At 33.7% G+C, this 15451-nt stretch overlaps 1 protein-coding gene across 1 annotated transcript in view; it reads left to right on the plus strand.

Annotated features, from left to right (window-relative positions):
* The window catches only part of LOC117179690 (growth arrest-specific protein 1-like), a 36738-nt gene extending 26204 nt beyond the window's left edge, over nucleotides 1-10534 (plus strand). Inside the window, exon 3 of the mRNA XM_033371714.1 lies at nucleotides 10319-10534. Coding sequence (XP_033227605.1) covers nucleotides 10319-10534 — 216 coding nt within the window. The remainder of the gene's footprint in view (nucleotides 1-10318) is intronic.
* Nucleotides 10535-15451: the final 4917 nt, after the last annotated feature.

Raw genomic sequence — 15451 nt, forward strand, 5'->3', positions numbered from 1 at the left:
ATATGTGTATGTATACATTGTATACAATAATATATTAGATATATTTTCCGTTGTAGATTAGCTTTCTTAAACGTCACACCACTTTTATTTGGTTATGTAAAACATATTTACATATTGTGTAAACTAGAAATTTTTTTTTTTAGTATGTAAGGTTACTTATTAGGTCTTTTATATATAAATATATTGGCTCACCCAATAAATACCTTCGTTTCTATCAGTCATCAGGTGCAAAGCGTACTTTTTCGTATAAAAAAGTTGTAATCACCCCACAATCATACGACCTTGCGAACCCATGACTAGGATTGGGGAGAGCACCACTTCCTAGTCCTAATACACAAAACCTGGGCACCGAGCACCTAGTCTTGTGCTACATGTCCGTCTAATAGTTAGAAATTGGGACGTTTTTACACCAGCAATATTGGATTTGATTATGGACTCCCAACGGCAGAGACTTGATTTTCTTATTGCCAGAATGCGTCGGTACCATAAAAGTAGTGCACAAAGGCAACAATATCGAAACTTTGAGACAGATGAAAGAAGGTTCTATTGTGAACTGAGTGCAAAGAAAAATAACCAGTAAGACACCAGAGCCCCTCAATTAGAAGAAATGACTAACTATTGGTCGGGTGTTTGGGGAAAAATAAAGAGATACAATTTGGACACTGCGTGGTTTAAACTGGAGAAAGCAAGGGTAAGCAATAGCTCTGAAATGAAACTGAAAAATATCACAGGTTTGGATGTTTCAGCGGTCTTGAAAAGGGCAAGTAACTGGAAAGCTCCAGGTCCGGACATGGCACACAACTTCTGGTACAAGTACCGGACGAGTGTACATCTCGCGTTGGACAGGTGTTTTCAGAAGACGACTCAACACCCATATCTAATGCCAGGCTTTATGCTCCAGGTACTATGTATATGTTGCCTAAAAAACTAGATGCTACAAATCCATCTGAATTTCGCCTGATAGCCTGTCTTGCAACAATTTATAAATGTCTTGCAGCTATCATTGCAGATAAGGTATATTCTCATTACGATGAGAATGACATTCTTACAGAAGAACAAAAAGAATGTTGTAAATACTCACGAGGCTGTAAAGATCTAGTCACTATAGAAGCTGTTGCCATGATTCAAGCTCGTAAGCAGCAAAGGAACTTACGCATGGCATACATTGACTACAAGCAAGCGTTTCCTTCCATCCTGTATGACTATTTGCTAAAAGTTTTCAAAACTTTACAAATTCTGCCTACGCATTATTGGCTTTCGGAGACATGCGATGAGACTCTGGGGTACAAGAATCAAGCATGTTGATCATGAACAATTAAGGATACTAGATCAATATGCATTACGAAGCGTATATTTCAAGAAGACTCCTTCAGTGCACTATGGTTCTGTTTAGAGTTGAACCCCTTGAGCAAAACACTAAACAGCATGCCTCATGGTTTCAGAATTCATGATAATGAGGAGGGTTATCAAGTGACCCATCTCCTGTACATGGATGACCTAAAGCTGTTCGCCAGTGCAGCCCAGAAACTGCAGGCGAATCATATAAATGTCTGGGTATTCTTGAATCTACGTGTATTCAACATACGATAGTTAAGGCAAGCCTAATGACTGCCTTAGTACGAGACTCAGATTAATTATGAACAGTTTTCTCAACTCGGCAAACAAAATCAGGGCGATCAACAAATATACCATTCCTGTCTTTACGTACTCTTTTGGGCTCATAAAATGGTCTAAAACCAACCTTGAAAAGTAGTTTCGGAAGAATTCGTCATTGCAATACAGGGCAAGGTTCTCAGCAACAGGAATTATCGCAAACACGTGTTACATCAAGACGTGATTGACCAGTGCCGATTATGTGGAGATACCAACGAATCCATCGAGCACATTATTGATGGCTGTCGCGTAATGCCTCAGAGAGAATATGCGCACAGACATAATGATGTAGCGCGCATTATACGTCAACTACTTGCCCTAAACCTAGGACTCTTAACTCTCATACCAGCCCGTCATTTTTTATCACTTTTTTTACAGCTCAATATCTCACCATAAACCTTTGTAATCGTGGTTATTTTTGAAAGAATCGTAGAAACAGAGGTTTAAATAATAGAAAGCATTTATTTAATTTTAAACGATATATAAAATAGTTATACAATAAATAGACTATTAAAAGACCACGCACCCGCTTGAAGATTAAAAGGAGGGATGTCTTTCTATAGATACGTTCCAATGCCCGTTTTAGAAAGCGAAGATTACTTCTTATATTAGGATCTTACTAACCAAACTTATTATTACATCCGGGCCAATAGACCTGATATCGTGAGGCGAGAAAAAACATGGAAGAGTCTACATCATCGAAATTGCTTGTCCATTTAACTGAAATTTGCAGTCAACCTATACAACGAAGATCCACAAGTATAGAGGGTTAAGTCCCATTTTACGATCGATTCATGCCTAAGATAGTAGCGCTAGAAAATTTGACAGATGGTTCTTCATACCATCTTATAAGATATATGTAAAAAGTAACAGCTGAAAAGCTGTGCTCCCCTCCCAAAATGCCGATATACATTTTTTTTTGCATTTAATCATGGTTTGAGGAAAAAGAGCGAATTGCACAACGAAAAGTTGTTGATCAATGTTGTAGGGCATGAAATTCTCTATATTATTACGCGATTAAAAAAAACTTCATTATTTAACTTGCAAATTGATCAATAATTAAGATTTTCTTGTTGACATTAATTTTTTTTAACTAAAAATGTAACTATTTAAGTTGAATATTCCCCTACTGTTATTTAAATTTTAGCTCTTTGGTTGAATATTAATTTTATGGAATATTAATTTAGAGGCCTAATACCAGTGGTATTAAGCCTAATTCACTGTGGGCTGGGTCTGAACCAAAAACCTCCGCATTACATGTGAGGGGCGCTACCAATTGCGCCACCGCAGCACCAACAGTGAAAATTTTAGAAGTTGTATTTCCTTCATTTCGATCGAACTAATTTTTCATAGATGTTATTATTTTAATAGTCCAAGAGCCCGCTCTGAAAAGGTACCATGAATCGTTAGACGATTCTTACGAATTCTAAATGATTTACCGTGAAAACATTACCCTTAAAAACCAACGGCGACATTTTCAATTCTGCAAAAATCAATTAATATTAATTAATCTTTATGGGAAATGAACAAACAAACAACCTTTTTATCTTAGACACTTGCTAATTACACTAGGACCTACTTTTTCACCTTTAAAACAAGAAAAACTTACGGTGCCGGAGCCCACCCTGCCACAACCCCCGGCACCGTGGCCTCAAAGGGGATGGAAATATCGATGAGGTACCTTTTTCTGTTAGACAAAAAAGTCCTATGCAAAAATTGTAGCAAAAGACCTGATGAATTAAAAGAACCAAATGTGGCGACTCTCATGTTGCCGAAAGTCCTCGGTACCGTGCATCAAATCGGAGCTCGCGCGGGCCAATACGTTTTATTTTGCTAGTGCGATAACTTTCAAAAGAATTTAGAGATTGGATTAGCCTTTGGTATACTCTTTTAGTGTCATAAAATTAAGGTTATGTTCGTTAGTTAGTCATTTTGGATAAAAATACAAAAAGTTACAGAATTCTGCAAATTTTTGAGACCAATTTTTTTTTGCAATTTGCAAATTCTATGAACGGATATTCATAGTACTCAGAATGTCGAGCAATTTATCCTTATGACATTTTTCGATTAAAGGAAAATTATCAGACTTATAACATTTGTTAAATTTGAAAAAATCAAAATAAAACGAAGATTTTGAACCAAACAACGCGCGATATGAAAAAAGTCGACAGGCACGGATGTGCTCATTTTACTGTTGAGTTACATGCAGAGCTTTTCAAATCTAAAAGTATGGATGGCAGAATCTTTTGGCAGAAATAAGGACTTAGAATGTGTAGATTGCACCGCATTGGCCGAAGCGTTGGGCCCGTAATTGTGCAGTGCTTTGCTCGGTTTCCACGTATTCACCGGATGTGACTATACAGCAGCCTTTTTCCGCAGGGGCAAATCCAGGCCATTCCACATTTTATAAAAGAGCGAGGAATTTCAAACCATTTTCGCAAACTTGACAATGGCAGACATTCACGATCGAGCAATAGTTGACAAATTTCAAGAATTTACGTGTTTGATGTATTCAATCAAAAATTGCAGTAACGTGAATACTGCCAGGTCAATTATTTTCCACAAAACCTTTTCAAGTAAAAAAGATATCGAACACCTCATCAAAAAAATCAGAGGGTTCGATTCGTGCACAATTCTTTCTTGCTTCAAATCGCTCAAGCAAAAACTTATGAGAATCATTTTTGTGATTACAATGTGGAAATACGCGACAAACCCCGAATGTATAGCACTGCGTCTCAAAAAATGTGGGTGGGTAATGAGGGGCATATTGGAACCACTTTGGTTCGAGGGAAATCCCACTGCTTTGAGCGTAGATGAGACATTGAAAGGAGATTCTACACCGAAAAAAATATGTAACTATATTAGTTCAATAATACCTTGAACTAATACGCTTCGCATAAATTAGAACTCAGTAGGTAAAATAGTCGAACTGGATCTCTTCATTTAAATTGTAATTTTATCGGTTTGAGTATCGAACCAACGCTATAGCTATAACGAATTACATCGAATACTAGAAACGTGTTGCAGTGTTTTTTGTCCATATTTCTAGCTGAATTTGATGGTGTTTAAATTTTTTTGGAAGATTCGAGATTATATTAGTTTAACCCATTTGTTTATGCTCGCGAATCATAAAAAATATTTTATAGATTGGAGAGGTTTAATACTTTTGGTTCAATTTCTTCACATTGAAATCTTTTACCTTAGAAAGAAATACATATCTTTATCTGTTAATAGAATATACAGAAGACTCAATATTTATTTTTTTTCGTTTCTATCAGAGATGCTGTAGATATAATCGTCCATATTTTAATCTAATGTACTGTATTTTTTTATAATGAACTAATCTTCTACCTATGAGGAGTCACACGAAGGCAGCAACAGGAATTTCACTTCGTAACATCTAACACGAAAAATTTAATTTTCTTTATTTGTACCTACAGACCAAACACACGACCTTCTGGGTGGTGTGGAAATGACTGAATGAATAACTGAAAATAAATCTGTTAAAGCGTCATTTGTTTTCAAATTCGAGTGTCTCGCCTACTCTAACTACTTTGCTTTTATGCTTCTTAATCAGTTAAAATGATAGATAATCTACGTTCTGTCGGGCACAAGATTAGGTAATAAAAATTTGTAAACAAGTATTTGTTTATTGATCAAGAACATATTACATATTTTAAATAAATTAAAATCACTTCTGTGTGATGACAGTACTCAAAATGGCCAAAAAGTAATCAAAAGTAATAACAGCAACATCTTGTTCACAGTGAAAAGAAAACCTTAAAGTCCGCTAATAAGACGACGGAATTTAAGATGTAATCAAAAGAAGAACTCGACTAACGTTAGTCAGCATTAGCCTAAAAACTTAAAGTCCGCATACTTTGCTGAATGAAGTGCGCCAAAGTGCGCCTTATTTTGTTTGCAAAGTAAAGATCTATAATGCAAAGATTCAGGCAGTCATGGCAGAGAGTACGGTGATCGAGATGAATTTTTCATTGAGTGGACTGAATGTAAAAAAAGTAGATGCGAGTTCCATCCGCATTTGATGCCATTCATCTCCGTTGCTACAGACTTTCTGCTACGACACACTTAATATAACAATTTTTATCAGTCATGTGGTTTTTACGTTCCTTTTCGACCTTAAATTACTATCCGCCAAGACAGGCTGACTTTACGTTTACCTCAGTATCATAAATTACGGTACCGAATGAATTTAAGGCAATGCTGATAGTAAGTTAAATTAAATTTTTAAGGTTTTCTTTTTACTGTGTTATATATCATTATTTTTTTATCAATAGCAAAAGACGTATTTTAAAAAATGCCAGGGCCCCATATAATTATAACTTTAAGATGTTTTGACTTCCCTGCCTTTTTCCCTCCCATCTGTTAAATAATATCATGGAATATTCGTAAAGGATTATTTCAGGAAATATCGATGTAATTTCATTTTTTTAAATTGTATTTCAATACAACAATATACATATCGTTCAACGCGAAAGACTTTAAGGTTTCACGTGTACCCGGCTAAAATTTTAATCGATTTTTTTAAATCAGTTGAGAGCGATCAAAGTGAGGGTCGCGTACTTTTAAATCTAATTTTATTAAAGGGCGAAATTATATTGAACATAGGTAAGATTTCTAAAATAGCCCACCTTAGTTCCCATAAGCTTCCTCACACATAAAGAATTTGGTGAAAAAGAAACAGAAAAAGTTCTTAGCAAGAATATAATCTTGCCTTCCAACTCCCTATTCAATTCACCTCATCGAGTAGTAGTACTTAATCCTGCTGAAAATTCCTATATAGATTTAGTTTTTCATACAGGAACCTACATAGGATCCTATATAGGATTCTACATAGGAACCTATATACTTCACCTATAGGTGCTACCTACAGAAATGCCATAGGATCCTATAAAGGATCCTATATAGGATCCTGTATACGTTTATGTATAAGACCATATCCAGATGTGCAGTATTATTCTATGGCACCTATGGATGTGCAGAAGTTTTTTTGTTCCTCTAGGAGGGCCTAGAGACATACGTACCATTAGGTGCTATGAGGAACCATTAGGTACCTTATTAGGGAGTGTCCTATACAGGCACCTATATAGGATCCTATATAGGAACCTATATAGGAATTTTCAGTAGGAAAGGAAGGAGAAAAAATCAGAATAGTTAAAGATTATAGAAAGATGAACAGACACAAATCAAGACGCATATCCTTTACCAGTAATCTATAATATCCTTGGTCAATTAGGAAGATCAAAGTTCTTTTCAACCCTTGACCTTAGTGCTGGATTTCACCAAATTGCAATGGCCGAAACAAGCCAACGAGTAACTGCATTTTCTACATACAGAAGACATTTTGAGTACGGCGGAATGATTTTCGGTATGAAGAATGGCCTTGAAACGTTTTAACGTATGGTAGACAACGCTTTTCGAAGTATCACAGAAGAAAGAGTTAAAGTTAAACCTAACACTGTTCAAATTTAAGCAATTCTAGATTTTTAGAAGTTTAATACAGTAAAAGATGTATAATCATTACTGTTTGGTTACAATAGAAACTTTATAAAGAACTACTCTAGTATAGTCAGACCTTTAACTAAATTAACTAAAACTATCTTGTATTGACAACTTGACTATGAGAAAGCATTCTTTGAATTAAAATCTGCCGCAATATCAGCACCAGCTCTTCGTTTTCCAGATATTAACCAGCAATTTACATTGATGCAAAGTCCTGAAAAAAAACAAGAATCCGACGATCAAATTTGGACCACAACGAATTGTAAACAGAAATGTAAACAGTAGGTCAATCTGTTGTAAACACAATAGAAATGGCTGTCAAAATTAATCAGTAATAGAGAACGTAAAATAAAATGCATGAAACAACACCGTTCAATGCTACTGATCATATTAGCATAACTTTTATTTAATTTATCCAAATCGGTTTTTTAATTTTTTGCGAGAGTGTCTGGCAAGAACACTCTTATAACAGCGTCCTAAACAAATATCACTTTTGTGTTCCTCTATCCTAGTCCTAAGAAGTCTGTCAGTTTGCCCCATGTAATTTATCTTACAGTTCCTGCAATTTATCTTGTACGGAAAATAATATAAATTCTCTACTTTTTTAACATAGGTTCCATAGTTTTAGAAACTTGACCAATAAATGGAAGAACAAAAGTATTAAATGAACTATATTCCTTTAACCTTTAGACCAATACTGAATGGATACATTTTAATACCTACAGGTTACCTGGCATACCGAAGGGACCCTCTACAATGTACTCTTAAAGACCCCACTGAGTCCCCCTTTGGTTCCTTCTTTAAAAACTCCAAAAAACAGCAAGATCAACTTTTAAGTTGTTAAAATTCGGATTCTACGTTAAAATTTCCATTAGAAACTCACGGATTAATCGCAATACTTTTTTGCAGCATTAAAGATTTAAAAAAATGTCATTACTTCTGCTGAAAGTGACTTCAAGCGCATCCATAATAGCTCAAGTAGTATGTTGGCCGCAAAGTTTAAAAATAAAATTCTCTCTAAATTGCATTGCAGCGTTGTTGTTTGAGGTTTCCACTGCGTGGCGCTAGCATTCAGACAACATTCTTAAAGTTACCGTTGGAAAGCTTATTAACTGCTACTGAAGGAAGATACACTAAAGCCGCCTTCGGTGCAAATAAATGACATGTATTTTATTTTTTAATGTTTTTAACGCTGCAAGAAAAAGTGTTACGATTACTGCGTGAGTTTCTAATAGAAATTTTAACGTAGAATCCGAATTTAAAAAATCTAAAAGTTCATCTTGCTGGTTTTTTTTTAATTTTTTAAGAAGGAACCGTAGGGGGCTTAGTGGGGTCGTCAAGGGTACTTTGCAGAGGCTCCTCTCGGTTCCTTCGGTCTGTTAATGCTAATCAACCTTAGGCTTGTTATGTAAAGATTTCGTTGAAACTAAAGAAAATGGCTCAACTTGTTTTTTTTTTTAGTTTTTTTTTGCATGATACGGTAGAGATACTATGCAGATACTATAAGGGTATGCTGTAGAGTATCTTTTCCGTTCATTCTGTCCGCCAGGGATAGCAGGTAAAAACTGCAAGATATACAGGGTCGATATTATGGGGCTTACGAAAAAGTATGCAACCCGTCTTACACGCCAATGCTATTCCTTTGGACGTGTATGTCGGAATTCATAATTGTTGCTAGGACCCAGCGTGTCCACCCTATATAATAATTATGTCAAATTAGATTTAAATACAGTAAGACCTATCGCATCGGGACTCGTCATATTGAAATCCTCGGAGGGATGTAGTCTCCACTCGTAAACTTCTCCACTGACCGTGATCGGTGGGCGCATGCGCGTAAAACGCAGCTGACTCCATGCCACGGAAGTCAGTGCTGTATGCATGAAAATTGAACGGCTTGAAACGGCAGCTGAAATCTTAGGGCCTTGTAAATTTTAAGATATGTCACTGCCAGGAGGTGTAGCTAGATTTGTTTCTGCGACCTGCCTAATCGAATGTGGAGAGCCGGTCCGTCCCGATCCATCGAGTCCTACTGTACTGAGATAGATCAGAACTTATATTAACGGTTTAATATAACCTACAATGCAAAATTTGTCCAAATAATACCCTTCTACTACTAACTTAACTAAGTAAAAAAAAGATAATAAAGGCCTAAGACCGGCACGACTTCGCCTCGACGATACAGAGAATATATTAGCAAATATTTCCACACACAGTCGTTTAAAGACTTGGAAGGAAACAGGTTTAGATTGGTTACATTATTGAAGATATGAAGCCCTAGCTTTCGGAACATTGCACCTGATGTAGAAATGCAAATTAATTAAAAACTTGAATTTCCTTCCTAGAAAACTGCGTTTCTGCTGCTTCAGAGCATTCGTTACAAATCCAGCTCATGTTTTGAACTAGTATTACCACAGTTTAACCTCGTTTGCAAAACAAAATTGAACTGTGACTTAAAAGAGTTAGATTCTACCATTTTTAGGGACTAAACGCAGTTTAAGGGGGACTGTTACGGCTAGCAGAAAATGTAAACATTTACGTCATTATTCCCTTTCATTTACATCAAAGCTTTCGCTTTCATCACCCTATATAAACTACACTAAAGGTCGAGTATGACAGTCTGATCGTATGATACGGCGAATTTCAAGATTCCTCTGTAAAAATTGAATAAAGTATATATAGTTACTTCAATTCGAAAAATTCGAAAAAGGGCGGAAATCGAAAATTGATGAGAACCATAATGCGTGTTGGCTACAAAACAACACTCACGTCGCCATATTGAAAAACTGAACAACAGTACCTTAAAAACACTTAAATAAGGGCTGCCGACTGTTAAATAGCAAATATATTTTGGAAAAAACGGCTTAAAAACTAAATTTTCTCTCAACAATGTTTGTATATTTTTTTGAAATATGCTGCGAAACGTGGAATAATATTAATTAAATAATTTCGACATTAATTATTAGTGTTTAAACTAAATACCAAAATCTGGTTCCTTCATTCACCAGATTCTGTTTTTCGTCTGGTCATTTACTTCTTTACGCCCTAAGTAGACTGAAATCTAACACTCTGACACCGACATTACTCCTCATGTCACGGCCAAAGATGTTTACATATAAAAACTTGTAAATTTGTAATATTTTAGTGCGATTGCACCAATGGAGACCATCTATGCATGCAGTCAAAACAGAGGGTAGAAATATGCAGATCTTCAGTTATAGCGGCGATGAATAGGACACGAATATCCTGCAGAATAGCCACATGGATATGCAACGCTGATGCTCTTTGTTCAACGGCATTGAATTACTACCACGTAAATTGTAAAAGTATGTTTCTTGGGCGAAAATGCACACCTCGGTAAGACCAATTAACATATTAAATTGTATTCATCTGTAAATGCAAAAGAAAAAATATATTTCTTATACATTCAATGCCTCTATCCCCGTCGATAAACTTTTAGACAATTTTCTATATACTATTAGCAGGAAATATTGCAACAATGTGGCTGAAATACGTAAATGTCCTCTTTGTAATATTTCTGTAATGTTTCAACTGCGCTGCTTGATAATCTTACATCAGTATTGTAACAACATTAATACCACATTGAAATAATATTTTACAACATTAAAATATTATTTCACAACATTGAAACATTATTTCGCAAAATTGTATACATGTTTTATAGTATGATTAATGCACATTGATACATATTAATACAATGCTTTAAACGACTTTAAATTAGGTATTCGATTTGCCCGTCAGTTCTCCTAGTAACGGCTGCTCTTACAAGGAGAAGGTTAAAGGTGGTGCTTTTTGTTTCGATCCACATTTTTTTTAAAGAAAAATCATAGTCTGAAAGTAAAGTTGTAAAATTCCTAGCACACAATATTCGACCGATTTGAGTGCAGATGGCGCAGGGTCGATTTTTTCAGCTGAATTCTTAAATCTTTTATCCCCTTACAATTATTCAAATGTTTATACATTCGTTTCTCTCGTAAAAGTTTTGTCAATTACGCGATAATAGAAATTAAATATTCTTTTTTCTAACGAAAAACTCACATTTTTAGAGTTTTTTCACGTAAATAGATAATTTTTATCAACTTTATAAATCTTATAAAATCATTTGCTTATAATTGATGAAGAAAATATAGAATAAGAATATATTTTAAACACCCTGGCGGAGCGAAGGAACCGAATGGAGCTTCTACAAAGTACTCGTAAAGGCCCCATTAGGTCTCCATTCGGTTACTTTTAGAAAAATTCGAAAAAACAGCAAAATCAACTTTTAAATTGTTAAAATTCGGATTCTACGTTAAAATTCCCTATAAAAGATCACGGAATAATCGCAATTGCTACATTTGGTACCTTCAGTCCACCAGGGTATTTATATTTTCAATAAAATGTGCAATTTTGATCATACAGATAAATATTTTAAAATGAGAATATAAGCGAGAATTTTTATTTAGGATAGTTTGATTTATCTTATTTGCCGTTTCTTCGTTTATAAAAGAAAAACTATTAATACTAAGGGGAGAGATGAAAAAGAGAAAGTAGTGAAAGGTGATTTTACGTTTGAACGAAATTTTAACAGTTTAAAAGTTGATCTTGCTGTTTTTTTTTTTTTTTGAGTTTTTTAAAAAGAAACCGAATGGGGTCTTCACGGGCACTTTGTAGAGGCTCCATTTGGTTCCTTCGGTCCGCCAGGGTGGGGATTTCAGTTTTAAGTTTTTTATTTATTTACTCAAATAAAAAATGATGTGGATTTGTATTTTTATTTTTTTATTTTCCAATTTATTTAAATAAAAGGAAAATTCCCCTAGGAATGTGGATTTATTATATTAAATTTCTATTTTTTTAAAACAAAGTAAAATACCTCCAGGTGCGTGGATGAATAATTTGTAATGTTATTTATTTGAATAAATGAACTGTCTCCCGGGTACTTGGGTTAATAGCTTGTAGCTTTATTTATTTCAATACATTTATAATTGTATTAATTTCATTTAAAAGGATCTGTGTTTATGTAAGTTAAAAAATATCACCGATCTCGGCGAACCAGCATTTAAAATAGCGGCATCTGGCTAGGTTGCCACGCCGTAGAAGAAAGATTGGTATAGACATGGAGATTATAATTAAGGAGATCAAACTAGTGGAACTGAATATGAACACTTTTCTGTTGCTAGAAGTACGCACACAAACATGTGCAAAATCACACTCACGTATAGTTCAAAACTTACCGAGCATAGCATGCCAAGCGCATTTTTAAAAAATATGACCGCCGATGTGAACACGAGTCAAATATAAATAAATAATGATTGAACAATTAATAGTTTGTCAATAAAGCCACGGATGTTAAAATTAAAAATCGCTGTCTAAAAGCGAAAATTTCCAATGAGTATGGTTTCACGTGTATAGTGTACAAAACTTTCAGAGTGGTGTAAGTTGTATGTTTATTATTTTTGTTACGAATGCGTCGAATATCTGTCGCACGCAGTGTTGGTAAAAGTAATTTGATATTTCATAAACATACTACCTACCTCTTCCATGGCGAATAATTTTTTATTCCAGAAACATTTCACAAAATCCTGTCTGATGATTAACTATTTAATTGTTCAAGCGACCTGTCAAAACAAAACAATGGAGGCGGCCATATTTTTTTAAGTGCGGGTGGCATGCCACGTTCGGAAAGTTTTGAACTATAAGTAAGTGTGGTTTGACACAGATGTGTGTACGTACTTCTGGCAACAAAAAAGTGACCGTTTTTGGTGAAGTCCATGCATTACAGATTGGTCTCCTTATATCTTTTCTCCATGGGTATAGAGGCGACAATGCCCACCAAGCTTAAAAGAATGGCGCGGGGAATGAGACGTCGAGAGTAGGTTTAGTTTGGGAACTAGCGATGCGAGGTGCTAATAGTGTCGTGAACCAGAGAGAAGTCTCCCTCTACAACGAAACCAGTGCCTTACCGATATAAAGTATGATTAATGTGTGTGAGTGGCATGGTACAAGAATGCAATTGTGTATGTGATTCAGAAGAAAGGACATAAATTGAAGGTAGCGGTAACATTTTTTACTTATTTAATTCCGAATCAGAAATCTGACCCTTCTCTAGATCATTGAACTTCTTAAATTGGAACAATAGAGTAATTGAAAAAGTAGATATCCAATTTTGAAAACAGGACATATATTAATTAAATAAGCAAATTAAATCTTCTTGGTTCTAAAACCTTATGTGAATTGCAGGTTTTTCTCCAGTACAGAAACTTAGATTAATTTTCTTGGTGACTAGGAGGCAAGATTTCAAATTGATAAAATTGTCTAATATACTTTTACAAAAATAAATTCTTAATACTATTACAGTGCTATTTTGAAATTTAATTTTAATTTATAATTACATCATCTTCTGCGACTTCGCACATTCAATGAATTGTGCAAATGAAGTTGTACTCTGCTAAGTTTTGGAATTGTTCACGTGAAAATGTAGTCAGTTACAAGATTTTTCAATGGGTATGAAATTTACTAGAAATGCAAATTCTTGTTGACACTTGAAAAGCAGTATTATTTCGTGCTACTTTCAGGTATTCGAATACGATTTAAAAAAAACTTTCTTCAGTGATATTAAAATAAGACCACTGGTGGAATTCCAGACTCGTTTTTCTGCATTGAAGATAACAGAATAAAGTTATCATGTTTCAAAAATGGACACGCAAAATATGATACCGCAAAAAAAAAAGGAATCTTAAGGTGCATTTTCGTCTGTTTTGTTCCTCGTGGGTTCAAAGTGAACCGCATGAAGGCGAAATAAACTGACCTGTTTTTACAGGAAAATTTATTTTTCTTGAAAACAGTAGATTACAAAGAAAAATTATATACGTACATATTACCCTTTTAGAATTTAGAGAAATTTTTTTAAACTACATATGGTTTCACAAACTTATACTTTTTTAAAGTTTTGACTGACAATTTCCATGAAAAGTTGCAAGTCAGGATTTCAATTGAAAGTCGTTATTATACATTTTATATGAAAACTAGATTTATTATTTTATTAATGCTTTTTAAAAATAGCTGTATTCATCTAAATGAATCAAAAAAATTTCACAATGTGGTTTAACTTTGATCCAAGTAGTTTAATTTTCAATTAAAATAAGATTAATTTTCAACAAGATAATTAAACTTTTAACCAACGAGATAAACTTTTAAACTTAAAATATAAATCTTTAACAAAAAAGTGATTTCTTAACAAAGCGATTCAACCAAATGTTTTAAACAAATTAGTTTAATTATCAAGCAAAGAAGAACGATTTTTAACCAAAAAGTTGGATTTTCATACAAAAAATGATGTTTCTTCTATAACAGATGAAGTTTTACATCAAAAAGATAAAATTTCAAAGAAAAGAGTTGAATTTTCTGTTGAAAAATATTTTAGTCGAGTTTTAACGATAAAACTATGAATTTTTTAACAAGAAACAATTTTCTAAAAAAAAAATGAATGTTTAATCCAAAAAGAAGAATTTTTACCCAAAAAGGATGACTTTTTAACAAAATTGTGGAATTCTCTAGCAAATAGTTGTATTTTTATCAAAAAATATGAAATTTATCTTAAAGCAGAAGAATTTTTTACCACAAAAAAAGTTGTGTTTTCATTAAAAAAAGATTCCAGTTGACTCGGTAACATCAAAAATTGAATTTTTGTAACAAAAAAATAAGATTTGACGAAAAAATTGAATTTTCAATCCAAAAAGACACATTTTTTTAACCAAAAAGGATGAATTTTTAACAAAATGGTTCAATTCTCTACCAAATAGTTGCATTTTATCAAAAAAAGATCAACTTTTTACTAAAACAGATGAATTTGTAATAAAAAAAACTCTTTTTTATAAGTGGAACTTTAATCCAGCAAATATTTCAATTCATGTTTCAACACGAAAATATAAATTTTAATCAAAAAGTAAATTTTCTACTAAATAGTTAAGTTTTCGAGAAAATAGTGTAACAGCTTAATTTCTAACAAAACAGTTGCATTTTTATCAAAAGAAGATTTAATTTCTGCTAAAACAGGTAAACTTTAAATTAAAAAAAAATAAACTTAAAAAAAAGAGTTGAATGTTCAACCGAAAAGTTCACGAAAAAATGTCAATTTTCTATTAATTAAAATAAATTCTGAGATTCTCATAAATTCTCAGAGATTTTATTTCTCGGTTATATTTTTGGTAATATTCTCATTCTCGTTACCGTTTTCAAAGTAATATAACCGGCTCAGAAGTCTATCTATTACTCGATT

Source organism: Belonocnema kinseyi, chromosome 9 (genome assembly GCF_010883055.1).
Source record: "Belonocnema kinseyi isolate 2016_QV_RU_SX_M_011 chromosome 9, B_treatae_v1, whole genome shotgun sequence".
NCBI classification, from domain to species: Eukaryota; Metazoa; Arthropoda; class Insecta; order Hymenoptera; family Cynipidae; genus Belonocnema; species Belonocnema kinseyi.